Below are 27,719 nucleotides of genomic sequence, written 5' to 3'. Positions count from 1 at the left end.
AGTAGACATCAAATTGATGTTGTGGAAGTTTTTAACAGGTCAAATGTGTTTTTCAGGCCTTCAAATTTCATGCAACTATCTTGTTTACCTATGAAAAGGAGATTAAAATGACTTATCTGGAAGCAGGTTGGTGGAAATTGAACTCTTATGAAGTACTTTTGCAATTATTTTCCACACAGAAGCATCAGTAACTTTTTTTCTGAAGTCCTAATGAATCTCCTCCAAGTGTTTATTAAGATCAGACATTGATAAACTCTTTGTCTTACAATAAAACGAGGCGCCCATACACACCTGATTATCATCTCACTGAATGAAAACACCTGAATCTAATTACTCCTTCAAGTTAACTTCTAATCCTGCAGGTTCGCACACATGTACACTCACAGATTTGTGATATAGGATTATGACTTGTTATAATAATTTTTCTCGATTTTCATCTACTTAGAACTTGTGGAAAAATCTGATTATTTGAGTCCTTATACGGAATTATAGGAAACGTAAAAAAAAAAATTAACAATCTTTCATGGATCACTACACCTATTACTGGAGGCCCAGATTGATTGTGTAATGTAAGTAAAAGATTTGCTATTACATAAACTAAGTTAGTGCAGTAACTTTAAGTTTGTGCTAGGCTGCCCACAGAAATTGAAATAGTAAATACACTTTTTCTTAGATGCTGTAACTAAAGAATCGTACAATCATGTTAGCTCGTTTATTGACTAAGTAATGTTAAGCTAGCTAACTTTAGTTGAGGTTAACTTGTATGAGCTTATTTACTGATTAATAATATTAAGCTAGCTAATTTCAATTAAGGTAGCTAGCCTTAGCATGTATTAGCTTGTTTATTGATTAAATTTTGTTAAGCTAGCTAATTTCATTAGCGGTCGCTAGATAAAGTCACACTAGAACAATTCAGTTGAGGTAGCTTGTCTTAGCATGTTTACTGATGCGGTAACGTTAAGTTAGCTAATTTCAGTTACGGTAGCTAGCGTTAGCTTGTATTAGCTTGTTTATTGATTAAATGGTGTTTAGCTAATGTCATCAGCGGTAGCTACAGTTGGCGTGCATTAGCTTGTTTATTGATTAGATAATGTAAAGCTAGCGCAATTCAGTTGAGGTGGCTTGTATCAGCTTGTTTATTGATTTGTAATGCTAGCTACTTTCAGTTGAGGTCGTTAGTGTTGGCTTGTATTAGCTTGTTTATGGACGAGGTAATGTTAAGCTAGCTAACTTCATTAAATAATGTTAAGCTAACTGATTTCATTTGAGGTAGCTAGTGCTGGCTTGCATTGGCTTGTCTAATGATTAGATAATGTTAAACTCCCACAATTCAATTGATGTAGCTTGTATTAACTTGTTTATTGATGAGGCAATGTTAAGCTAGCGAATTTCAGTTGCGGCCGTGTGTTAGCTTATATTAACTTGTTTGCTAACGTGTGGTGAAACTAGCCGCGCAAGCTACATTTATTGCTTATTTGGTTAATTAGCTGGTTACTGTTACATAGGTTACGTCTGTAGACATCAAACAAATTGTGTAACAATGTCTGCAATGTGTATTAAGAACTATTTTTAAAGCTTTCTATAATCAAATTACTTCAAGCTAGCTGAAACATACACAAAAAAGGTAGTCTTTAAGCCCAGAAAGGCCTAGTAATATTTGTTTCAGACTCGACATGTAATGCAGTCTTTTTTGATATTTGGACAATATCTGTGAACATTTATGTGACCCTAATGTTCTAATTTTTATATTCCAAATTCCCGTCGAGGGCTGAACAATTTGTCAAAATATGATCCAAATAGCATAATAGCTAAGTGTAATATTTCAAATTGCAGAGCTGCATTTTTTTTTTTTTGGGGGGGGGGGGGGGGGGGGGGGGGGATTAAAATGTGCCACGATTCCATTATGTTTCATTACTACATTATATTATTTTGTTTTTCACAGTCTGTCCAAATAATAGCAGTTTTTTTGTTTTGCTTCATTAAAAAAATTTTAAAAAAGAAAAATTTGCTTACAAGTCCCCTGTTAACTTCTTGAAAAACAGTATCATTGAGCTACTAGCATTAGTTTTTATATCAATAAATGGTTGTGAATTAAACAAATATTCTTTGCTTTCTTTAGGTGATTTTATCACATATTACAAAGCAATATTTTATCTTGATCCTGAACTGTTAAGTGAAGACAGAGGCATCCCCAAGCAGCTGTTTTTGCATGCAGTAATTATGCTGCTGTCCTTGGTGCTGAAAAATAACACCTTCCACAGGGGTATAAATGTAAAAGCTGTAAGACTTTGCGATTGAATCAGCATATTTTAATAGTTTACATAACTTACCTTTAACATCAAGATTGAATGAAGCAAACAGATCAAACTGTGCTAACTTGTTGGTCCGTGTGAATAGAATTTTTCTCATGAATTTGTTGCCTTCCAGGATCTACAGTGCAGGAAGCCACAGAGCAGCACCTGGAGCTGGATCTGAAGCTTCTCTGGTATGTCACTGTTGATTCAATGCCTCTTTGTTTTCAGGAGAGACTTATTACAAAACAAATAAATAAAATCATTAAGATAAATAAAAATAAATAATTGCATTCCAGTTGTTCAAAAACTTACTTAAATGCATTAAGTCTCCTATATAACCAGTCTGTAATGGTTACCAATGTCTTTAAAAACAGTTACTCAAAAAGTTCCGACTAAAATTCGAAGCCAACATGCTACATTGCTTAGAAAAAGCTCAACTATGTAAAGAAATCATCTCACTTTTTTCCCATCAAAAATGCATTGCATTCTAATCATTTAAACGTCAATTTATCAAGTTTTTTCAACATTTTTTATGTATTTTTTATGTAGCACTTTTCATACATACAAGTGAACAAAAAGTGCTTTACCGATTAAAGATATTAAATGCAATGAAACAATGCAAACAACCCCCAAATCACATTATAAAGGAAGGACTCACTCAACAACACAAGGACTGAGGAACTGAGGATACACCAGATGAAATAAATAAAATTTTAAAAAAGTATAGATAGATGACATATTAGAAGTCAAAAACCATATAAACAAGATAAGAAAATAATTTTTAAAATAAGTAAGTAACGTAGTACACGTAGTAGACTATATATGTTGAAAATTCAATAAATAAACATTTTAAACATAGTAATAGTAAAACTAGACTCTAAAGGGAGAGTTTGCTTTTTTGCTTGTGGCTTAATTTAGAGGTTTAAATCTAATCGGCACTTGGCTGAGCCCCCAGTATTTCAAGATACTAACAACTCCTCTGCAACAACAGCATTGTTTTTGCAATGTGCAAACACCAAGTTTGTATATTTCTGAGTTTTATAAAAGGTAGGAACTAATTAGCTAATGCTAAAGTGCTACAGAAACAGTGTTGAGCACCAAATGAAACACTTGTTGAGGCTGTTGCTGTCCATGGTGCTGAACCCTTTGTGGCTGCGATCACCAGCAGCACTTGAACTTTTGTGTATTTTGTGGCTCAAATACACTGTTATAAAGCAAATAAAGTAAGCGTAGGGACTGAATAATGTACCAGACCAGTGTTTTGACGTTTAAAGAAACACAAATGCTTGTAAATGCGCAATGAAGGGCACCTCTGTTTATTTATTTTTTTTGTTTGTTTAGTTTTATTGCCTCTAACGAATTTATTTGTCCCCTAATTGTGGGAAAGGACCAAGCAGAGGTCACTGATGGTTTGCCCAGCTTTTCATTTTAGCAGCCACGGCGCTGCTGCACATATCAGCAAACTCATTCTCAATAATTTGAAATCACATGGTTGCACTGACAAAAAGAGAAAAAAAAAGAAAAGAAAGAAAGGAAAAAAACACACAGCCCACATGAGCCTGCGATGCTGTCAATGATTAGTGCGGATGTGCTGGCACAGGGCAGGTAGAGGGAGAGAAGGAAGGAGAGAGGGAGTGATGTGAGAGAGAGAGAGAGGAGAGGGAGGGAGGGAGGGAGGGAGAGAGAGGGAGGATGCTGCCAGCGGAAAATGGCTGCTGCAACCTCAAGCCTATCCTGATACACCGAAACGACATCAAGGTGGAGAGAGAGAGAGAGAGGGCGAGAGAGGGAGGAAGAGAGAAAGAAAGATTAGGAAAATGAGAGCAGATAGAGGGAGAATGTGAGTGAGTCTGAGTGTTTCCTGAAAGGAGGATAAAAAGAGAGAGAGAGAGAGAGAGAGAGAGGAGACCCTGGGGTGGGCTGCTGCAAGCGGCGGGCAACACCGAGCCATGGAGGGCGAGTAAGTCCTTACATTTTCATTTTTAACATTGCACTTATATATTCAGCCATCCGCCAGCAACGACAACAGGAGAAAAAAAAATGGGTAGAAAGGAAACGCCACCACCATCAGTGTTCCACCAAATCCATGCACTGTTCTCCCAGTCGCTGCTCTACAATTTAGCAGGGAGAATAAAAACACCATTACGTAGTCTTGAATCAACAGCATACACCCCGTTTCCGATTATATATCCAATGTGTGATAAATGTAAAGCCACCTACATGTGGACCTGCGCTTGCTTTTTTTTCTTCTTCTTCTTCTTTTAACATGACTGGCACACAAGATAACGCGGCACCGGATTGAGGAAATAACAATATGAAACAAACACCAGAAAAGATGCAACAATTCCAAATGCGTTGCTTTTGGCGATTGGTAAAAACAATCACGAAATCGCCCAGTGTGTAAAAATGTATGGGGAGGAGAGAAGGAGGGGGGAAAAAGGCGAAATATGGCGAGTTTGGGGCCAGCATCGCGTCATTCAAGACATGGCTACAGTAAAACGAGGGAGGGATGGAGGCGTTGTGATTTTTATCAACGTGTCTCGGGGTTTCATTATGATTTTTAAAGCCAAACTTTTATGAATGAAATGTGATTTTTCTCTCTCTCTCCCTCGCTCTCCCTCATCCTCACCCCTCCTCTCCTTCTTCCCTTTTCTAATCGGGCCCCCTCCCCCCATCTGTCGTTTCCTCTCCATCCTCTCACCCACACGTTCCTCTTTTTTTCTCTTCTCCTTTCCCTTTTTCCCCTGTCTTCTCTCTCCTCACACGCGATTTGCATCGTATTTAGGCCCCCCGATGCGTTTTTTTTCATTCCGGAGAAATATCGCCATAACGCGCAGTGCGATGTCGAATCCAGCCCCTGCTCCGTCCCATTCATAAAAAATAGAACATAATATCGGGGTGTGTTAATGAGTGCGTGCAGCAGGGGCGGAATGGAGAGAAGCAGCGTCTGAGAAAAATAATTGCGAACAATTAAAATTCACTGTGGTTTGAGAATAACGCGCACACAAAAAGGGAAAAGACACATGCGTTCCATGCACATGTCGATCTGCGGCGCTGAATTATTCAGCCGATCGGTGAGGGCAGCTTATTTTTTTCCTTTGCAAGAATGCCGGGGCCTCTGATGGCGAATGGGTGCGTTCATTGATACGTCTATGTGGGAAACACTCATTCTTCCTCCCTCCCTCTCTCCCTCCCTCCTCCTCCCATTTGGTTATTTCTCTCCTCCTCAGTGTTCTTTCTGTCAATTTGCTCCATATTCCTTAGGTTGTGCGCAAACGCTCCTGTGCGTAAATATCGCCAAATCTGACCCATTCCGTGCGTCTTTAAGCCAGATTTACCTCCATCACGTGAGAAATTGCCTTGACTGTCTAGTGTGTGATTCGCCTTTGAGCCTTCAGGCCCGAGCTTGCCAATTCTGTGTGCTGCTTTGTGTGGATTTTTATTTCGGCGTCACATGCAATCCTCACTCTGGAAACTGTTTTTTTTTTTTTTTTTTTTAAATTAGGCATAGGTGAATGCATGCTGAGCGTTTAAATGTCTGCTGGTCTCCCCCTTGACAGTGTGCGTGTTCGTGCGGTGGTGATGACACGTGACGACTCCAGTGGCGGTTGGGTGCCCCTTGGAGGTGGCGGCCTCAGTCACGTGGTCATATGTAAGGGGCGGAGTCACGACGGCAGGGGGCGGAGAGAGTACGTCATCCGTGGAGAGCGGCTGCGAGACCGAGCAGTGAGTGTGTGCGTGTGTTATGGCTGTCTTTGGTGCCACGTTGCTCGCCACCACCACCTAAAGACTGTAGATGTCACATCATGGGGGGGGGGGGGTGACCATGATTTCAGGAGATGTTGGTCAGTGAACTAACTTGTCCTCTTGCTGTTTGTGTGTGTGTAGCCGGTGTTGGAGTGTGCAGTGCAAAGAGGGTTAGTGTACAACAAGGTGAACCCCATCTTCCATCACTGGCGAGTAGAAGATCGAAAGTTTGGTCTTACATTCCAGAGTCCTGCCGATGCCATCTCCTTTGAGAAAGGGCTTCAGACTGTCATAGACAAGCTCGACAGAGGTGCACATACATGAGCCACATGTAAAAAGTCGCTTTGTGGTGTTTGGATTGGCTCTAAATCCCCTCTTTTCCTGTCATCAAGGCTCTGACTCACCCTCGTCGTCCACGCCAGAAGAGGCCGACACCGAGGACGATGGACAAGCTGTGAGTATCTGAGCGGTCACCTCTCTGCTGCACCTCTTGGTGCCGGTGTTCTTTTTAACTCGTAGGGTGACGTGCGACCTCTGCCAGTCCCATACAGGTAGTGAGTCGTCGTCCAACAGCAGAAAGGAGATGCTTCCCAAACCCATCACCATAGTGACGAGCGAGTCGTCGTCCACCTGCTTCGTGCGGCCAGAAGAGTTTAGTTTCGGATCCAGCCATGCTGTCACCATGCAGACGCCTGCTCAGGTAGCACAACAACTCCAACTGCATCCATCATTGATACCAGAGCCTGACTGATACTGGATTTTTGTGCCACTGCTGTTTCCGATATTGATATGTTGTTCGATATTCTGCACTATGAAAAGGGAAAATGATGTTTGCTGAGGTTGTTTCTTCACTCAGCATCATTGTGTGCCTTGTCTCTTTCTCTAATAATGATTGCTATGAAGGGTAGTTATTAAAGAGAGGTCTAGAAACTCTCTAAATGCACCACCATCTGCTCAGCTGTGATGCATACTCTGCTGCGTGTGCTGCAGACTGTGCTGAGAGTGCTGAAAACTATACATGTGATGACGTTTCTAAATGACCCCAAGTACCTTTTTCTGCATCATGTTCTGTAAAAGGAAAGTTTTGATTGATACCTCACTTTTGATAACTAGAACAGCCGCCACCATTTTCAATTTATTTCTCTCTTCTTGCATTTCTGTGTCCTAATAATGATTGCTATGAAGAATAGTTATTAAAGAGAGCTCTAGGAACTAGTTTAGGTACATATTCGCCTCCGCACCACCGTCTGCTCAGCAATGATACACACTCTGCTACGTGTGCTGTAGACAGTGCTGACAGTGTTGTAAACTATATATGTGATGACAGCATTTTTACGTTTCTGCATCATGTCCTGTAAAAGAAAAAAATTCATACTGGCACATATAAGTGGACACATGCTGATACTAATCTACCTGTTGGGCTCTAATTGATATGTCGCTTTGATAATGAGAACAGACACCACAATCTTCAGTTTCTTTATCCTTTCTTGCATTTTTGTGCTCTAATAGTGATTGCTATAAAGGAATAGTTCTTAATGAGAGCTCTATAAAACTGGCTCGGGGTTCACAACAAATTCTAAATTCATTATTAGACAATGGACCGATGAAAACACATGACAGGTTGACTGTTTGGCAGATTTTTCCATGTCTCTACCCTTAAGTCCACATCTGCAGCAGATATTCTTGTTTATTCTGCATGAAGTAAAATCAAAATGATCCACTGGCATCCCATTCAGAGGCATTTTATCAGATTTGGGGTTCTTGGGCTCCTCCTTGAGATGAAAACCTTGTATAACCGCTGCCACAGAACACACTGTTCCTGACTCACTGTGTAATCCTACACCCTCTCCACAGATCCACACCAGGTCGGGACAGCACCAGCTCTCTCAAATGACGACCGTGTTGAATCCCCCGGCCCCTCCGCCCCCGCCTCCTGCCCCACCTACCCCTCCGGTGGGTCCCCCGGCCTCGTCCCCTTTGTCCCCCCTCTCACCCACTATTTCGCTGCTGGAGGAGGGAGACCTGCGCAGTGTGGACCCTTGCAAAGACCTGTGGGGTTCTCGAGGTTACGAGGACTACAGGCGGGCGGGTGCCACGAGGACTATGGTTGGGGGCCTGACGGGCGGCGTGGTGGTCGGCGGCGGAGGGAGCCTGCAGGACAAGTCGGAGCTGTGCGTGGTTCGCTTTGAGAAGGAGCTGGCGGGGGTGGGGACGGCGGGCTGCGACGTGACCGTAAGCCTGGACAGCAAAGCCTCCCAGCGCCTGTCCTCGTCGTCGCCCACCTGCATGTCGATGCCCAATGCTGTGTCAGGCGTGTCCTCAGGTGCTGGTTCACCCCAGGAGACGGGCAAAGGCTCACCTTCTCCCTGCTGCATCCATGCCTCACTGGCCACGCCCCGCTCGCGGACTCGTAAGAGAGGAGGAGGGGCCAGCAGCAGTGGCGATCCGGGGGTGATCTCCCCCGACGACGACAGCCCCTGCCCTCAGGCCTCCTCGTCGTGCTCCTCCCGCTGCGTTTACTGCCGCTCGGTTTTCAGCGCTTCGGAGAACGGGCGGGGCCGCTGCAGAGACGCCCCCGACCCGGCCCTGCACTGCCTCCGCCAGTGGACCTGTGTGTGGTGCGCAGAGAGTCTGCTCTACCACTGCATGTCGGACTCTGAGGGCGAGTTCTGGGAGCCTTGTTCATGCGATGACTCGATGGGGGGCCACCCGCACCCCCTCTGCTGTGCCCGCTGGTTGGCCCTCCTGGCCCTGTCACTCTTCGTGCCCTGCATGTGCTGCTACCTGCCTTTGCGCGCCTGCCTGCGATGTGGGGAAAGGTGTGGCTGCTGTGGGGGAAAGCACAAGGCGGTCCGATGAGGCCAGGCTAGGGGCGGGAGGGAGGGGGGCTCCCTGGACCGAAGGGGGTTCTGGCCGTCGAGAGGAGGGAGCATCTGTAGGGATGCAGGAGGTGGCCTTTGAAGACCCAGACCTCCGACGTGGCCCTCCAAAGCCCCACAGCCTTCCACTGCATTCAGCTCTTTCTCTTTTAAACCTGGGGCCTTCCTCACTGGTCCATGCCTGCTGAAGGTGCTCAGCACTCAGACCAGGCTCTGTGGGAGTCATCTGGAGCCTTCATAGTGGATTTACTGAGGGTAGGCTGATCTACAGTTAGCCGTCAGTGACTTTTTCACAGAAAGAGGGTGGCAGAGGCAACAATGATGTGTACACTGTTTCAAATGTCCATTTGTTTTTGTTTTTTTTGTTTTTTTTTATTTAGAAAGAAAATCTCAAAAAACAAAAGATGTTTATATATATGATTGTTATAATTTTAATTGGTATATTTTATTAAATGTAAAACATATTGACAGAATCCCCAAATGGCACACACATTCACGTACTCACAAACATGAGATCTTGGGGAAGTTCTTTGTTTCACGTTGGCCTGTTTGTCAGATGAACAGATGTCACCCTTTACCTCTAATTTTACCTCAGATGTTACTCAAATCTTGGTTAAGGAAGGAAAATAGGAGGCGAGTGGGCACAATGTGTCCGTGCTGTCTTCAAGAAAGCCTGAGCATCTGAGACCGCTGATGTTGTCTTTTGGTTAAAGTAGTAGACCACAGTGGGGGGAAAAGGTTATCAAATGCAAAGAGACAATTATCATAAGGGAAGTTGCAATGACAACCACAAAGACTTAAAAGTCATAATGTGATTCATAACGATCCTTTGTAAACCAAACATACAGTTACTTTGTTTTCTGATGAAAAAAATAACGAGAATGTGTCACACATTAAACCACCCTCACTTTGCACATAATTTTTTTCCATCTTCCCATGTATTTTTAATATTAATCATAGAAAACATCACATCCCACCACTGTACTTGTTGAATCAGTCAAGGTGCTTACAACTGAGGCCTCTGAGCGAGTCTATTCTACCTAATGTACACAACCGCCGTACACTCCCCAAAGAAAAACAACACAGATCCCCACGCTAACCAATCCGTTGACGCGTCTCGGCCTTTGAATGAGACGCCACCAAAAAATGAAGTGCAATGAACAATGTATGGAAAGAGTATTTTTGTATCAGTTTGCTCACGTTAGGGAAATGGAAAAGCGTCGGAACTGAATACTGTCGTTCGATATCAAGCGTAAAAAGCTGAACAGGAACACAAACTCGTTCTTTGAGCAGCAGCACGTAGCTCGCAGGTGTGAAGATTAAAGGTGTGTGCTGTCGACTGTTGACCCTGTGATAAGAAAAGAGACACATTAACTTGAAAAATATGAATGAAGGGAGGTCTTCGTCAGACCACAGTGGCAGATGTGTTTGCTGAATGTTGCTTTAAGTATGAAGTCAAAAAAGCTGCTATTTTAAGTCCTGCCCTAACGCTATTATTCCAACTCTCCCGCTGCCTCGTAGAAATCTGAGGTTTGTGTGAGAGTCAGAAACAATCCTTCACGTTTTGATTCCAACCAGGGTGCTGAGGATGCTAAATAGTGTGTGAAGAAGGCTTTCGTAAGCCTGGATTAAAGATAAATTTGCCCCAAGATGCGTTTTTAAAAATGCTTCTGGTGATGCACCTTGCATTTCTGTTTATTTTGCTGATTGATGGTATCATTTCTTTTACTTCTAGCAAATAACTGGACAGGGCTGGATTAAAAAACAATTCTAGAAATCAGGATATTTTTCAAAAATCTCCTCTTTTCCTCCCCTTTGTGCTTCACATTGCAAGGTGATAAATATTACGGGAAAGTCGGAAACATCAGGTCCCCCGCAGAAAGTCGCTTGCATCCAAAATGCAAGAAAAATTTAGCTTCACATTTGTTGACTGGATATCTAATATCCTTTTAATTATTATTAATGCCTTTTTCAATATGACTTGCTGGTTTTCTGACATTAATTGTGCAAGCTAATGTGGATCACTGAGAAATAAATTAGTAGAAATTCACAGAATAACTGATGAACTGCATCGAGCATCACAGAAAGACGACATCTTAAAAGTGTAACAGAATCTTCGGGAGGGGTTTTGCTTTTAAATCCAACAGTATTCTTGTTTAAAATGTAAGTTTGGACATGTAAGGACTAAATATGTTACAGTTTCACGTCTCTAACCGAGGATCACCTGGTGGACCTTAAAATTATGGCAGAATGAACCTTTCAGAAGCTTCACTATATTATTTACATTTTAGGTTTAGCCAAGAACTTTCTATCCAAAGTGACTTAAAGTGAGTGAACAGGCAGCAGGGCTCAGAGTCAGGACACACGACTGCTGATGAACACAACCCTCGACCTCTCGGTTACGGGACGTCATCTTCACTACGAGGCCAGCCTGCTAACAATGTTGGTCCACTTCACAAAAAAACAAAAAAAAAAGGAAAAAAAAAAACAAGACATCCTGTCAGAGCTGCAGGAAACACAAACTCAGTCGGTCACTAGACTGCCAATCCCTGATCCTAAATTAACCGACACACACAAATCCCCACAAATCTGCAACGCATAGACCTGCACACACACATACGAGACACACAAGTTCACTTGATGGTGCAGATATACAGAACTAGTAAAGCCATTGCACACAGTTTGCTACTTCTGGTTCAGAAATGGTGTTAGAGTACAGTACTGACAGTCATGCGATCACAACTGCAGGCCCCATTCTTACATCTTAATAAATGTGCCTTTTGATTTGAGTAATCAATAACTTATGATTTCTAAGTAACTCTGTATTCAGTACTATTTACTTTTTTGGTTATTGATTTCTGCCAATGTGCATATTTTCAAATGTACGTATTTATTAGTTTCAAAGTAATTAATGAGATATTACCTGTTTATTTATTTATTGAGATATTTATTCTGATTCTTTATTTTTTTGAGACAGGTTTTTATCTTCTGTGCTGTCTTACTTCTGACTTTGTGCCAATGTGCTGCTTTGAGGTGTTACATATCGTGGGTTTGTATCATTATTAAACCCTCACTCTATATTTTAAACCGGCGTTTTCTTCTCTGTCACGTGTGTGTCATTAACTCACTGTGCCTTTCCCTGAACACTGTTTGAAAGTTGTATTCTTTAGGTATTCCACAGTGATATCTAAGAAATCAGAAAAAACATTCAGCCGATAAATGTGTTCTTTTGGTAAACAAAGATTTATGTTATTTCTTGCCTTTGAAAAAAACAGTACATTTTGTAGAATTTTACAAATGTGGATTTCTGGCATTGGACTTCCATCCATTGGCCAGTAGAGGGAAGCAATAGCACTTTAATAATGATCTTCAAGTACTGCAGTCCTTAGTTAATTGGCAGTATACATGTGCTGCCTTTTATGTTTGAGGATCTCAGTGGAAGTGAGGTTCAGATCTTTGTTACAGACGTCACAATGATAAACTCTGGTAAGACTGGATGCCAAGGAGGAGCCGGACTTTTTATCTTCTGGCTCTAAAACACAAAAAAACCCAACAATTAGTCCAAATTCTTCTGGCTTATCTAATCGGCTGCTGCATGTGTTAAAATGATACATATCAACACATGGAATTTCTGACCTTCTTCCTGCTGCTGTTCCCCAGGTGGCCTGCAGGAAGCTTCGTGATGCATTCGCTCCAGTGGAGTCAGCGGCATGTACAAGCCACAGTTGGGACACGTCCAGAAAGTACGTAAACACTCGCTGTAGAGATCCTTTGAATCCTGCAAATCACAGAGTAGAAATACAAAAGTCAAGAACAGTTCAAATCTGACACATTTAATAATGGAAGCTGTTGAATTCCAAAAGGTCATATATTCATTCACTAAAAAAATTAGATTTGAGATATGAAACTCACAAGAAAACTACTTTGCAGTTAATTTATCGTCTACAAAGATATCTTTTTCTGTTTTGATTTAATTGTAACCTGCATTCCATTACATACATTCATATATTACCATCCTTCATGTGTTAAAACGGTATTTACTTAATTATTGAAGTAACTCCACGATCTAACCTAGAGTCTGTATCCATGTAGTGTAGTGTTTAAATCTTCATTAACTCCCTGTTTGTCATCTGTGACAACTTTAGGATTCCACCTACAGGGTGAAACATCCCAAAAAATTGCATGTTGCACCAGCTAAGAAAAGATGGAATTTCGGAGTTAATTGGATAATAGGGGCAAGATGAGGGCAGATGAATTTTAAATTTAGTGAAGCACATTAAATAATAAATGTATGGACTGCATGAGTTCCCACCTTTTCTGCTAAATGAACATAATGGGAGTTAAATATCTAAACTTAAAGTCCCTCTCTAGTTGTTGTTTAAACACCTAAAAACTCACTAAACTAAAAATATTTCTAAGTTTTTCTCCACAAACATATTCTCTTACAGCTTTTAAAATAGCTCAGATACTGCTTCCTTAGAGTCTGTGAACATATGAAGTTCCCGCTTGCTGCAGCTCGAGCACACCAGCTCACCTACAACTCTGCTCAAACACTGTAAAACTACATAATGGCAAGTTGTAATATTGGAGTAATTCAGTCACACATGTTCAAACCAGAAACAGAGTCTGAAGAAGAATAATGATACAGAAAGCTAACAGAACTGGCTCCTTAAGTTTAAGTAACAAACCCTGAAAGTTTAGCTGTGTTTTTGAATTTGTCATCTGTAGACTGTATTTCTTCATGAGTGCAATACTGCTTTTTTCACTCATGTTGTATCTACTCACATATAAGAAACACCATGTGTGTCATGTTAGCGAGGCAATCAGAGGATGTCTTTAACTAACAGCTGAAACATGTATTTTCTCTTTATTTAAAGCTGACTTACGGCCAGGCAGTTGTAGGTGAAGAAGCTGGTGACATGCAGGCCTCCTTTGATGGGGTCCGGTTTGGCCTCTGCTCCTGGAAATAGGAGGCTCAGATCTGGAGCTTCAGTGTGAGACGACTCAGACTGAGGACCGACGTAGAGGTTCTGGGCCTGGAAAGCTGCAAGTCGCCGCAGACTGTAGGTGACCTGAGAGGGAAGGTAAGAGGTAAACAGAAAAAACTACACACACACATACATACATACACACACACACACACACACACACACACACACACACATATATATAATGTGTGTGTGTGTATGTATTTTTTTCCTTTCAAGATTTTAGACTTGATTTGCCTTCGAATCTTGCTTTGTAATTTAAAACAGCAACATAACCTGCAGAAGATTAATTTTTTGATGTTGTTCTTCTTGCTTACGTGTTTACTGGGCATTTATTTTGTCTATATTTTCACATCCTCACCTGCAACAAATGTTTGGCAGTCACTATTATTGTGCAAAATGGAGTTGAATTTCACTGTTAGCATCTAGCATCAGTACCTCAGTGTAGAGCAGGAAGCGGACCAGGCCTTCGCTCAGCTTCTCCATGACCCTGCGGGACACCCCCTGGGCTGAGCTCTGCCCCAGCTGGGCCAGCAGGAGGCGCTCCCACTCGGCCCTGAGGCTCAGAGCCGTGGACAGAACCTTCAGCGCCTCCTCCGCCTCCCTCAGCTCCACCTCCAGCCAGCCGTCCACCACCAGCCGTGTGCAGTCAGCGTTGGTGTCCACGGAGTTCGCCACCAGCAGCAGAGCCTGGTAAAGAATTAATGAATAAATGATCAATATTACTGCATCATGTGTTAACGGACCAGACAAGAAGTTATGAAACACGGTGCAAGAAATACATGAATTCCACTGTAACGGTATATTACACAGGTGGTTTGTGACACAGTATAAAGCTGATTTGATGTGAAAGTTTCAGCAGCAGAGCCAGATGTCAGTCACTCCTCTAATCATGCAACAGATATTCATGCATCCAACTGTCTCATATGCAAAGTGCTGAAAGGTACTGCTTCGATCTCAAATAGGAAAGGTCCTGCACACTACTCTTACTCAATGCATGGATCATACTAACCTTTCGATTCCTCTGAAGTGTGCAGCATCTTCCTTTATTTAGACTACAGTGATTCTTGCTAGTAACATACGTTTTATATTATAATTTTTTTTTCAAAAAATTAAAAACACTGTTGAAGAAAAACAGTCCACACACCCAGGAGAACTTTTTGCAGGTGTGAGACCAAAACACTATTCATAACAAAGAAAAAGAAAGCATCTGTTGTTTTTCCTAATGTGCAAGATCATCGACAATTTTTAAAAACACTGTGTGGGAACAGGGACATCCCACATCTGGTACTAACCTGCAGCGCAGGAACTCGCACACAGTTGGACAAATACGGCTTGTTGGTCTCCAGCAGAGTGACGAAGGCCAACAGCTGGTGTTTGCTGCTGTCCTTCCTATCAGACCCTGTGGGCAGAAACAGAGACGAGGAGGAGGGAGAGACGGATGAGATGTGCAGTAGGAAGAGTGAAAGGAAGAAGGACAAGAGGAACAAAGAATAAACCAAAAAGATTTGATCAGCGGAGCAGCAGGGAGAGGAACAGGTCTGCTTTACTTTAAATACAGTTGTTCTACTGCACACAAATAAAATCACCGCTGAAAAGAACCACCACTGGTTTTAAGTACAAAACAAGCAGGCTGTAGTAAAATTGTAAAATTAAATGGAAATTAAAGAAAAGAAAAAGACGAATAAATGAGATCACTATAACAGATGTTGTGTTTTCTGGATTTAAAAGTTAACTTAAAGACATTTCTGATTGATATTAAATTGAGAGTTAAGGTTATATTTTAATAATTATGTAGAATCACTAAACTGGTGAGTTCAAAAGTGTCATAAAGGTCAATTCAATTAACTTTGATGTCTCAATGTCATTTAAAGGAATGACTTTGTTAAATGAACAGCAACTGTTAACCAATTATGATTCAACATGTATGTGTCTTATCATGCTCAGTATATTGCTGTTATCTATTTTCTGGTTTTGTTGGTAGAAACTGGAAGTAAAGCCTTCCTGCTTTTGTACTATTCTGGCTGCTGTACATTTCTCTTTTTTGTCTTTTATCACTTTCACATAGTCTTGGCAATGGCTTAATTTTTGGAGGAAAAATAAGTAATCTATGAATTATTTGTTCAAATTGGCATACAGCATTTCTAAAGGAGTTGTTCCAGAGGTTTACCCATTTCTCCATTGTCACCCTCAGGAACATGTAAAACCTCTGGGTCACTGGCGAACACACTGGTCGGGTGGATTACCACTCCCTGCTTATTCTTTGTGTGAAAAACCTACACAAGACAAAAATCACAAAGCAGAAGTAAATATTTCCCCTTTTAATCACAATACAAACGATAGATTGTCTGACATGATGTTTTGTCCTAAATGCTACGATTAGAACATATACGGGGAGGTTTGGTGCAGCAGGAGGTCTGACCTGCTCTGAGTCTTTGCGGGTGGAGTTGTGTTCATCGGGCAGTGCCAGCTGAGGGTAGAGGCCTCGGCAAAGCAGCAGCTTAAGCAAAGCCTGCTGGCGGGACGACAAGTCCTGACTGACGCTGACCGCCTCCTGCAGCTGCGACACGTTGTGACGCAACTTGAACTTCACCTCCTATTGGAGACCAAACAACAGAACAGAACGATCACTCAGAGCCAGACTTTTTCCAACTCAGATGCAAACATCTCCCCCTTGATGAAAGTAATTAACCTTAATACCATATGTGCTTCCCTTTGTATGAAGATAATATCATGCTAACCTTGTCACTTCTTTCTCAAAACTCACCAAAAATCCCTCTAGGTATTTCTGCAAATTAAATCTGACACAAATATCCAAAAAAGCAGGACCTGCCAATTGAATTGTGAACTTCCCTTCAACTCAGTGCCTGGAAACACCACCATCATCATCAACCCCAAGCAGGCCAAAGACAACGTGAGCTTCAACTTTGATTACTCTTACTGGTCCCACACTTCCCCCCAGGATGTCAATTATGGCTCTCAGATGAGAGTGTGCAAAGATATTGGAAAGGAGATGATGTAAAAAGTTGTATAAAAAACAAGACTATAAGGCAGATCTCGCAATTTATTTTAAAATTCTGCTTTTAAACCACATTCACACAACAGAATTTCCCTCAAAACTGAGTGGAAAGAATATAAAACTTTGTGCAGTTTTCATGCATTTGTGCTCACTGAATTTACTGAACTTTTAGCTTTTTATTCAGTACCTCTTACACATTTTTATAGAAGGTTAATGGCTGCTTTGTACAAACTGTTTTGCTTGTTGTGCTGAGTTCACCTGTATGTCCATGTTCTGTCCCGATTCCTTCTTGTCCTTCTTTCCTCTGCCAGTTTCCTCGGTGTCTGATCCTGAGGAGAACTCTCCGTCCTGGCCCTCGTCCAGCCTCAGGACTTTACGTTTGCTCCCCTCCTGCTGCTCGTGATCTCTCTTCAGCTGATGCAGCTTTCTCCTCTCGGTCAGCCTCTCCCTGCGCTGCCCTCGGTCTCCACCAGAGGGAGCGCCGTCCTCTGACTCCAGCAGGCCGTGGCTCTTCAGCAAATCCTATCAACCCGAGAGGAATCTCAGCATGAGAAACAGTGTTCACTGATTATAAAACTTTGTGTTAACTGCTCTTCCAGGTGCTTGCCTTGAACTGTCTGCGTAGGTTGACCATCTCATAGAGTCGCTGCTCCTCCAGGCCTCTCCTCCTGCACCACTTCCTGGAACCCCCGCCTCTTTCTCCCTTCACCTGTTGAGCCAAAAATCAACAGTTTTGTATCCAATGAAGACCACCTTTAGAATGCCACAATGTCAGTGATGTCTCTCTTCCTGACCTCCACCCAGGCGTTGAAGGTGTTGAGCAGGGTGAAGGGGTCTCCCTGGTTGCTGTGCAGGGGCTGGCGGGCCGTGGCACAGTCTGGGTTTTGTTGTGAGCTGCGAAGGAAAGGCGACTGAACGCTGAGGGCTGCTGCTACTGTCAACACCGGCTCCACCAGGTTGAACAAAGAGCCCAGAACCAGCATCTTCCCTGAATGAACACAAACACACACACTTAACCTAAACCTAGCTGCTGGGTAAACACAAGAGCATCAGGATGTCACTGGCAAAATACTGGGAAACTTTGTAAAATTACATGTAGTGAAAGAGATTTGATGCTGCCTTGTTGTTTTATGCAACTTAAAGTATAATAAATGGGGGGATAAATTCTAAGTAGCAAACAATAACAAAACCGCAGCATGAGTTTGATTTAGGGAATCTTACCTATGACCACATCGACAGGCAGCTGTGCCAACAAACTACCAATAGAGGTCAGATCACCACGACTGTCTAGCGCCCCCTGGTCTTTTAGATATACAACAGCAGTCTGGATACTAGCAGTCGGAGGAGGATCAATAAAGACAAAAGACAGCGGATCTCCAAGACCCATGCTCTTCATCTGCAGGAACAAGAGGCATAAATAAAGTTAGGATCTCACTATGTGGAAGTCCAAAGAAAATTAAAAGACAAACTGCGGCATGTTACCACCTGGAGAATGAGGGAGTCCAGAGCCACTCTGTGGATTTCAGGGACAGGATAAGGTGCGAAGGCGTCGTAGTCTGACTCGGCGTAGAGGCGGTAACACACTCCTGGACCTGTGCGACCGGCTCGACCTTTCCTCTGCTCGGAGCTGGCTCGGCTGATCCAGAACTCCTGCAGACGTTGCATCTTGGCCTTCGGATCAAAACTCATTTCCTTCACCTTTCCTATAAAAGAAACAAATAGCAAAACAATTCATGTTTATGGTTGTTGGTCTACTATTACAGAATCCTTATTTGAACGTTTAAGATCATATCAAGGTTTAAAATAAAGATTTATAATATTAAACACAGCTTGGCTGCACAAATTTAAGTTTGCAAACGATGAACTTTTAAGGGGTTAATCCACAGCTAAAAATGTTCTTCTAGTTTCATACCTGAGTCAACAACAAAGCGCACTCCATCTATTGTAACTGAAGTCTCAGCAATATTGGTAGAGATGATGCACTTTCTCACCCCAGGAGGAGCAATGTCAAACACCTGAAGAACAACGTGATAACAGAGAATTAGAACTAATAAATCACAACAACGTGTCAGATTTGAATATTACAATCTAATCCAATCAAAGCTGTCTGTGCCTTATCCTGCTGGACAAGCGAGAGGGTGCTGTGCAGCGGTAAAACTATCCAGCGACGTGTGTGGGTGGCGTAGATCTGACAGGCCTCCTGAATAGTAGAGATTTCGGCCACACCGCTGAGGAAGAGGAGCAGGTCGCCACGTTCCTCTGGGGGGTAACGCTGGTCGATGCCCTGCAGGATGCGCAGGTACGGCCTGGGATCCAGTTTCTCTGAACGGGAGGACTGCTCCTCAGGTGGAATCGGCTGGTAAATCACCTTAATACAGGGAAAAGAGAAATAAGTTAGAGACAGATTTTAAAAGAAAATAACTTCCAAACACTCAAAAAACATTAAAAACTGCATTTCTGGATTGTATTTTGCTGAATTTATGTTTTTCAGAATTGGAAACCTACCACTTTGCTGCCAAGAAAATATTAAACAAACATTTTTATTAATGAGAAACAGGAATTTAACACCAAAAAGTCTCTCAACCTCAAATATTTGACACTAATTGGTATTTTTTTTATCCTTTGTGTATACATAAAAAGTCACCATCTGACCAGTATTTGTGGCTCAGTTATTGTTTTGACACTTTCAGTACATATGTCTTTTGGCATGCATACCTCCAAAAACAAAATCATCTTTCTTCTAGTGACATGACCATTTATATCTTGATTACTGTTGCCCTCTGCTCACCTGAATAGGAAACAATCTGCCTGGAACCTGCAGCACAGGAGCGCTGCTGAAATAGTCGGAGAAGAGTTTGATGTTGATGGTGGCTGACATGAGGATGAGACGCAGGTCCGGGCGGTCGGCCAGCAGCGAGCGCAGGACGCCCAGGAGGAAGTCACAGTGGAGGTGTCTCTCGTGAACCTCGTCCACAATCACCACCTGGTACTGAGCCAGCGTCCTGTCCTGCTGGATCTGTCTGAGCAGCAACCCCTCGGTCAAGAACAGCAGTTTGGTGGCTGTAGTCCGAGTGGTCTCAAAGCGGATCTGGTACCCCACCTGGAAATGAAGACGACAATTTGTGAGCTCTGAGCCTTTTTCTTCCAGTTCAATTCCCTGGTTTTAGCTCTTATATATTACTAGAGAGAAGGAAATGTGTTCACATTTGAGACAATGAGAAACATCTGTGCTGCTACTAAATGTTTAACATGTATTTTTCATTTGGAATTCACTGAAAACGAAGGCCATTAAAATCTTCTACGGTGTGATGTGCTGGGACAGCATTGTGAAAGCAGCCGATGCTAACAGACTTAACAAGCCCATCAGGAACGCTGGTTTGGTCTTGAGAATTGAGCTGGAGTGTTTGGTGGATGCTGAGAAAACTACTCAGAATTAAGGACACCTTATTTCATCTCTTACAGCTATACTGACGTCACATCAGAGCAGCTCCAGCTGTAGACTAAGACCACCGAGGTGCAGCACAGAATGCCACAGGTAGTCTTTTCTATCAGTTACTATCAAAACATCCAGCTGAATTACACCTGAACACTGACCAACAACATCAGTATCATTTGCAAAATTACTTTTGCAATATTATGTGCAACATTAATGTAAGTATTATGTACGATCTGTCAATTATCCTGTAATATGACATTATAATGTGCATTATTTTTTTACTATTTGCAAAATGTCAACCTTCCTGTGCAACATTTCATTATAACATGCAGTTTTTCATTACAATATGAAATATTATTTTATTACATCCTTATCATTGCCAGTATTACTTCTCACTTTCATATTCTAGTTGTATTTTAAATTTACTGACCTTGGCATATCATACTCCAATCTTAATGCTGTTCTTTTTGGCATTGCATTTGTTCTTAAGTTATATAGCTTTTTTCTGAGCAATATCTGACACAATAATTTCCTTTGAGATTAATAAAGTTCTGTGTGTTCTCATCCATCAATGACAAAAATTGCAGGTGATTAATTTTTGAACGTTTGACTGAATAGAAATTTACATATATAAGTAAAATGCTTTAAAATGTGCTGTTTGGTCTTGAGGACTGCATGTGTAAACTATCAAAAAGGCTTCATTAGTTCTACTGTATAGTCTAAATCTCTTAATTACGACCTGTTGTCAATGACTGTGTACTTCTAGATGTGCTGGTTGAAGGTCTGGTTGGTGCTTCAACATCTCAAAGGTAAGATTCTGTATCTGATGGTCCATGACAAACCTTTGAGCCGTACTGATTCAGACTCTCAAAGCTGACTCTCTTTGCAAGTGATATACAGGCGATCCTCCGAGGCTGAGTGCAGGCGATCTGGTTGAACCCAGCTGACAGAAGATACTGAGGAACCTGGGTGGATTTCCCACAGCCCGTGTCTCCAGCCACGACCACCACCGGGTGCCGCCTCACCAGCTCCGCGATCCGGTCGTGGTACTGGAAGATGGGCAGGTTCTTCTGCTCCCGGCGCAGCTTGGCCAGTTTACCGAAACTCTGTCTCTGGCTGAAGTCCAGGAAGTGCAGCAGAGCCAGGCGGCAGTCTGAGACCTGCTGGGACCCCGGTCCGGAGGATCTCTGCCGGCTCCGGTGCTCTGACTTCCCCAAACGATCCTCGATGTCTCTGCTGCACACGGACACGTTGATCCGGTAGCGAGCATCGTAGTCTTTAGGGAGGCCAAGATCCACCTTTGCAGAACCGGACCTGCCTCGGTCTTCTCTGTCCTCTCCTCGGCTGGCTCCAGGACCAGCCATGTCCCTCTTGGTTTTGAACCTCTGGAAGCGGTCGAAGAAAGCCCAGAACTCCTTGTGCTCCGGGCTGCCGGCCTGGATGTAGTCCTGCTCACGGAAAAAGATCTCGTCCAGCTGGGCTCGGCACTGCGGACTGTCCCAGTCCCAGCTCCGGCCGTCTCTCCTCCGGTCCGAGTCCATATTTACCTCCTCAAACACCAAACTGGAGTCAAGTTAATTCACTGCAAATAAATAAAATCAACATGTAGACGACTTTACACATGTAGCAGCTCAGCACGCCTGTTAGATTTACACTGAATAACCTATCGAGCAGCTTAAAGGTCCATTATAAACCCCGACATTTTGCAAATTATGTTTAAAATAGACAAAATTGAAGTTTAGAATATCGTTGAAAAACTACTACAGCTGCACACCAGTACGTCGCGACTGTAAGAAAAGAGAAATTGCGAATAAAACCGAACAAATTCACTGCAGCTGCTGTAAAGACAGGGGGAACAATAATACGGCGGGACCGCTTCCGTTCCGTCCTTAGAAATCCTCCGGTACTGATTTGTATTTGTGCGGGGGTGGAACAATCTGCGCTCATTTTTAAATGTTCGTTGAATCAATTGCAGTTTGTTTGTTTGTTTGTTTGTTTATTCACACTTTTTTGGCCACTTGCTTTTACATTTATGCAGGCATAGCTGCCATAGAGGTCCATGTACGGATCTGGTAATTGGATTTTCCGTTCTGAAACGGGTATTGAAAAACAAAAACGAGTGGTTATTTGATTTTCGTTTTAAAATACAAAAATTAAAATTGAAATACAAGGCGTTTTTCCTTTTCATGATCAAAAAGGGATATACGAAATTTTAAAAATGCTTTGATTTTCATTTTATATTTAGAATAACAAAAAAATTAAATCAGTAAGAGACAGAAACGAAAAAAGGTCCATTTTTTTATTTTCTGAGACCGGAAATGGTCATCAGCAAGTGTGGAGCCAAACGACAGCAAGACACTCAGAGGGCGGAGCCAGAGAGCAGCGATTGGTCAGACCGTAGATGTATACAGAAGACAGTGCGCTAGCGTATCTAGTCTATGTATCTATGGTCGGCACTGGTAGCATCTGTGGCTGCCGTTGACCTTGTTTTTGGAGTAAAATACGGTAAGAAGATAAATACTTCTAACCTGTAGCGTTGTTTTGTTGTACGTTAAGTCAGCGACTTGTGAAGAGTTGTGTTTTGTTGTGTTTGAGCAGTTGGTCCGGACGCGTTAGCTAGCTAAGCGGCTAAGTTAGCTAGCGAGCTAATCAACACAGGTGGCTAACTTACCGCTGAACACCTGTGTTAGTTGCTGCAGCAGCTGTCCGTCATTAATAGAATGAACTTCTCAACCTGTATTTCTCTGCTGTGTATTTTAGCTTTTAAAAAAGTTATTTTACTTAAAGGTTAACTGAAACCCGTTCAGCTGCACTGAAGTTTAACATTCAGCTGGTTTGAATTAAATCGCGCTTAACTTAACATTGCGCAACATTACCTCTCTGAATCTCCATAATTTCATTAAATTCCTTCTCTCTTCCACTGCTCAAGTTCAATCCAGTATATAAAGTGACATTAATAGTGAATAAACTAACAACCAGCCATTGTATTTATTTATTATTGCATGTATTTGTAGTAAAACATGAGTTGAAACATCCTACTTTTGGATCTAGAACTGCACAAGCCGTTCATTTTCAATCACCTGACGAGTTAAACTCCTCTTTTTATGTGAGGTTGAAGCAGAAAGTCTGAGTTAACAAAGAAAGTTGTTTATAATTTGCGATACCTGTTATCTCTGACTGAGGCTTTAGTTTTTGTTGAGCTGATTTACACGTAGAAACTTTGTTCAGGAAGATTTCTCAGTAGCTCAGAGGACAGGCTGCTTTTTACACAACCTTGTAAGAGAATGTCTGTCAATGCTTTCAGCAGAATTTAGAAACACAACACTTCCTAAACAGATATTTTGAGGCTGTGAGGTTAAACATTTGAGAGTATATCAGTGTGTTTGTTTGTGGTCTTTCTGTTTCTAGGTGGAAGCTGAATTAGTGAGGATGACTCCTGCTCCTGTCATCTCTAAACTCCTCACACATCTTTACCTGCACATGAGGAAAATCACTCCTGTAGAATGCAGGTATGTTTTTCATTATTATAAAAAGATGTTGCCTGGTGACCTGTCAGAAACCCATTATACAGAGTCAGCCAAAATAATGTTTACACACATCAGGAAAAGAAAAACTTGCATAAATATTTCAATACCAAATTTATTCAGACATCACGAGATTAATAAAAGTTATCTTTGGCCTCTACAATTACAAGAGGTGCTCAAAGTGGTGGCCACTGGTTTCCAGACATTTCTGTTCTGTTGTAGACGTCACTTGTTGATGCTCCATTCATGAGGGTAGCGCCATCTGTTGGGAAAACATCGTACAACAGGACACAGAGTTGTCATGATTTGATCAAACAGAAAGAGGAATCTATATGTATAGAAGTACTGATACAAATGAAATATTTATAAAAGTTTTTCTTTTCCTGATGTGTGTACATTATTTTGGCTGATTCTGACTCTGTGAACTTAATGAGAACAAAACTATCATTTAATTGTTGCTCTGAAAGCTTCTTTAGTGAAAACTAGCTGGTGTTCTGCTTTGAAACAAACTGCTGTTGAGGTCTGTGTTTTTAGGTTTAACCCCAGAGTTTCTGAATGAACTGATAGTTTTTTTTTTCCTGATCAATGTGTACGTTATAATTGATGGTAACATTTACTGATCATATAATCAGCATGACAATACAACAGTATAACATTATGACCACCTGACTAATACTGTGTTGGTCCCTTTATGCTGCTAAAACTCCTCTGACCCAGTGGTTCATCAGAACCTCTGGGGATGTCCTGTGGATTCTGTGGATCCTGTGGGTTGCAGGGTGGGTCCTACCTAGACCAGGCTGATCCTGGACCATCCCACAGATGCTCCATCAGATCTGGATATGGGGAGTGTGGAACCCAGGTGAACAGCTTAGCTCTGTCGTGTTCCTCGGACCAGTCCTGAGTAGTTTTAATTTGTCTTGCTGAGGGAGGCAGCTTGCATCAAGGACTGCTGTTGCCATGGAGACAGGGGGTTGTTTGTCCTGCAGTGTTTAGGTGGTGGTACATGTCAAACATCCACATGAACGTCAAGGTTTCCCAGCAGAACGTTGCATTAGAACAAGATGATGGATGTTGTTCTCTTCAGCTGTCAGTGGTCAGAATGTTGTGGCTGATTGGTGGATCTGTCTGCCTTTACTCTGACATCCAGAGTTATACAAAAGTGTAGTATGTGTGCAGTGCAGAAGAGATTTACTTTATTGGATGCATTTTTTTTTTTTTTTTTTTAAGGGAGAGCATTTTTTTAATCCACCTGAATGAAGACCTAATCTTTCCCTTCAAAGGATAGTTAATAATTACTTACAGCTTCCATAGTGGTCCCATCAGAGAAAATCATATCCATATACAGATTTTTATTAATTCCAGGGCTAGTAAAGATTATAATAATAACTACATCAGATAATTCTTGGTCGCAGTTGGAATTTTGCAGCCTGAGAGATGGTTGAGAAGGTTTCAGTTCTTGTTTTAGCAAAATATGTTATAATAGAAGATCTTTATTGTCATTGTACATGAAATTATCTGCAAACCAGCAAAGTGTATCAGTCTGAGGTATCTAAAAATAAATAAGTAAAGAAAAATGCTTCTAAAGCCAATAATAAACAGAATATTTTGAGGGAATATTCTAAAAAGGAAAGAAAAGCTCCATTCTCACTCCTCTCAGGATAAACTGTCATTAAAATTGACTTTAAATTTAGCTTAAACACAAGATAAAAACATTTACTTTCATTACTGATATTGTCAAGTTTTAATAAAGTCCATGCTACTTTCATAAAATGATGAAAGTGAACAAATAGTATTTCTGTGATCTGTGTTTGATTTCTGTCTTTTCTCCTGTCATCCAGATGTTCAGAAGGAGATGATGCCACATCTGGTCCAGACGATGGAAGGTCTTGAAGTTCTCTGACTGGCCTCGACTGAAGATGGTCGTCTCACTGGATTTAAGGTTCAGATGCTCAGTAACAAACTCCACCAATGAGCCAACAGGGAAGCTTTAGGTTTATTAAATGTTGCTATGAAGGTTTCACTGTTTTTCTTTGTGAATGCAATGTGCTCCAACTGAAACTTGAATTAGAACTTAGAAGTAAATCCTTCCATCTGAAAGGATTTAGTTGCATTAATAACCTCATAACATTCTAATTTTTATTCCAGTCTTGGTTGAAAATAGAATCTCTGTATTGATTCAGGTAAAAACTGAACTTCACAGCATGTTGCAGCAAAACAACCAGATGAAAACTGTGATGGTGTTGGATTGTCAGACCGTAATGTTGCAGCTCAAAGCAGCTTTTCTAGCTCAGTTCATTCTGACATTCAGCTATGAATCAACACAGCAGATGGTGATCCATGCTGTGGAAGTCTCACATCTCCTGATTTAATGGAGCTGCTTTGCACTTTTTACACTGTTTATTCACCAACACTTTATTTAATAAAAGTCCCATCTAGTTTTCATGAGGAATGTGATGTTTTAATTTCTCTGTGAATAACTGCAGTCTAATGGAACAGCTGGAGTTGTAACATCTGTCCTGATATTGATCATGAAGTATTGATCAGAATACTTATGGTCAGCAGTCATCCCTGAAGTTTTACTTTAAAATCTTTACTTGTGTTGTGAACTTTGGTAAGAAGCAGAAACTTTTGCGTTGCCATGGATACATGAGTGTTAAATTCTGTCCATGTTTCCATTTTGGGAAATTCAGTCCAGCAGATGAGTTTGTTTTTACTGCCAGCTACCATTCAGTCTGAGATATTAAGAATAAATAAATATGCATAATGTGGAAATGAACAGATTTTATTTTTATTTATTCCTACAGCTGCTGCATTTAAAGTTATATTATCTTAAAGTCAGGTTATTGTTGTTTATCAGCACAATACAAAAAGATTAATGCTAGAAATATTCCAGTTAAGACTCTAGAATATCATGATTTATGTAAATTTACCTCAATAATATGAATGTTCAGGTTAAGATTGTACAGTAATATTTATTATGTAAGTTTAGCTGATTAAAGTTTATGACTGCACTAAAATATTATTTAAATTGACATCATTATTATAATATTTAGGGTCAGACCCTACAGTGTTGAGATTAAGAAATCAAATATTCTATAAAATGTAAATACACTGAACTCATTTGGATATATTTAAGTGAGACTCTACAATATTATTTGACACAAATCTATCTAAATCAAAATTTTAATAATTTTCATGCCAAACATTTACTGGACTTATTTAAACATTAAAATCACTCCTTTCTAATCCTCTGCTGTACGTTCAAACCTGAGGCCTTAAATAGAAACACACAAGTATCTGTTTGAAGGAACTTCTGCAGAGTCCTGGTTCCAGAACATGATGATAGAATTATAGACAAATTTTAACAAAAGCTGCCTGAGAGTTTACAGGTTTTTATGTTGGATTTCTTCAGTAATTTAATGAGAGTTGTCAGCAAAAATCAATGTTCATTTGATGAACTTCATTTCCAAAAACATCCAGAATTGGAGCTCATATCTTTGGCAGCTGTAAAGTTTCTGCTCCTTCAAAGTTCACAACACAATGAATGAATTCCTAAAACACTCTCAATGCTGGAGAGCGTTTGATGCTGAAGCAGTGAGCAGTTTTTCTGTTTCTTCTCTGGAGATGCACAATGAGGGACGTCTGCAGAGACTGAGAAAGAGTCTCACCACATCCTTACATGAGGAAAAAGACTTTATTGAAGACTACAATGAGAAAAACTATCAGACAGTAGACGGCTGCATTCAAGGTGAGCTCTGAACATTTAATCTGGAACAGGAATTCAATAACAGCAGCATGAGCTTCATTTCAGTCTGTAGCTGCTGAATTCATG

The 27,719-nt window shown here is 41.4% G+C and overlaps 2 protein-coding genes across 3 annotated transcripts; one reads left to right on the top strand and one right to left on the bottom strand.

The window, feature by feature from the left end:
• Positions 1-3,982: 3,982 nt before the first annotated feature.
• Positions 3,983-26,336, top strand: spred3 (sprouty related EVH1 domain containing 3). Of its 2 annotated transcripts, XR_004848695.2 has the most exons (16): positions 3,983-4,254; positions 5,855-6,020; positions 6,183-6,351; positions 6,434-6,495; positions 6,583-6,741; positions 7,896-9,175; positions 12,581-12,663; positions 13,798-14,601; positions 15,308-15,447; positions 16,691-16,822; positions 17,239-20,462; positions 21,130-21,172; positions 21,254-22,868; positions 23,772-23,872; positions 24,605-24,746; positions 25,726-26,336. XR_004848695.2 is itself a non-coding variant. In XM_023286958.3 (6 exons), exons 1-6 carry the CDS (start codon positions 4,244-4,246, stop codon positions 8,898-8,900), a joined length of 1,572 nt encoding a protein of 523 aa, XP_023142726.2. In that variant the 5' UTR covers positions 3,983-4,243; the 3' UTR covers positions 8,901-12,007. The 2 variants fall into 2 exon arrangements, 1 of the variants encoding a protein (XP_023142726.2); XM_023286958.3 differs by lacking the exons at positions 12,581-12,663; positions 13,798-14,601; positions 15,308-15,447; ... (5 more) ...; positions 24,605-24,746; positions 25,726-26,336 and having other exon boundaries at positions 7,896-12,007.
• On the bottom strand, positions 12,141-21,916 carry dhx34 (DEAH (Asp-Glu-Ala-His) box polypeptide 34). Its single transcript, XM_023286944.3, has 16 exons — positions 21,206-21,916; positions 19,716-20,027; positions 19,041-19,295; positions 18,840-18,942; positions 18,413-18,630; positions 18,149-18,323; positions 17,722-17,915; positions 17,535-17,636; positions 17,186-17,449; positions 16,331-16,504; positions 16,079-16,184; positions 15,204-15,310; positions 14,347-14,598; positions 13,807-13,992; positions 12,557-12,698; positions 12,141-12,452 (listed from the first exon to the last, which is right to left on the bottom strand). The coding sequence occupies exons 1-16, from the start codon at positions 21,902-21,904 to the stop codon at positions 12,310-12,312; spliced, it is 3,432 nt and encodes a 1,143-aa protein (XP_023142712.1). The 5' UTR covers positions 21,905-21,916; the 3' UTR covers positions 12,141-12,309.
• Positions 26,337-27,719: the final 1,383 nt, after the last annotated feature.

The sequence above is a fragment of the Amphiprion ocellaris genome, chromosome 7, assembly GCF_022539595.1.
Source record: "Amphiprion ocellaris isolate individual 3 ecotype Okinawa chromosome 7, ASM2253959v1, whole genome shotgun sequence".
In the NCBI taxonomy this organism is placed as follows: Eukaryota; Metazoa; Chordata; class Actinopteri; family Pomacentridae; genus Amphiprion; species Amphiprion ocellaris.
Note: the sequence above shows the minus strand (reverse complement) of the source record. Positions and strands in the feature narration are given on the sequence as shown.

Bases quoted from the DNA above. Each gene is read 5' to 3' on its own strand.
- spred3 (XM_023286958.3), top strand. The intron at 6,021-6,182 runs GTGAGTGTGTGC...GTGTGTGTGTAG, and splicing joins AGCGGCTGCGAGACCGAGCA to CCGGTGTTGGAGTGTGCAGT. The intron at 6,742-7,895 runs GTAGCACAACAA...CCCTCTCCACAG, and splicing joins CCATGCAGACGCCTGCTCAG to ATCCACACCAGGTCGGGACA.
- dhx34 (XM_023286944.3), bottom strand. From the start codon at position 21,904: ATGGACTCGGACCGGAGGAGAGACGGCCGGAGCTGGGACTGGGACAGT. The intron at 17,637-17,721 runs GTCAGGAAGAGA...TTGGCTCAACAG, and splicing joins CCTTCAACGCCTGGGTGGAG to GTGAAGGGAGAAAGAGGCGG. The intron at 17,450-17,534 runs GCAAGCACCTGG...TCGGGTTGATAG, and splicing joins ACCTACGCAGACAGTTCAAG to GATTTGCTGAAGAGCCACGG.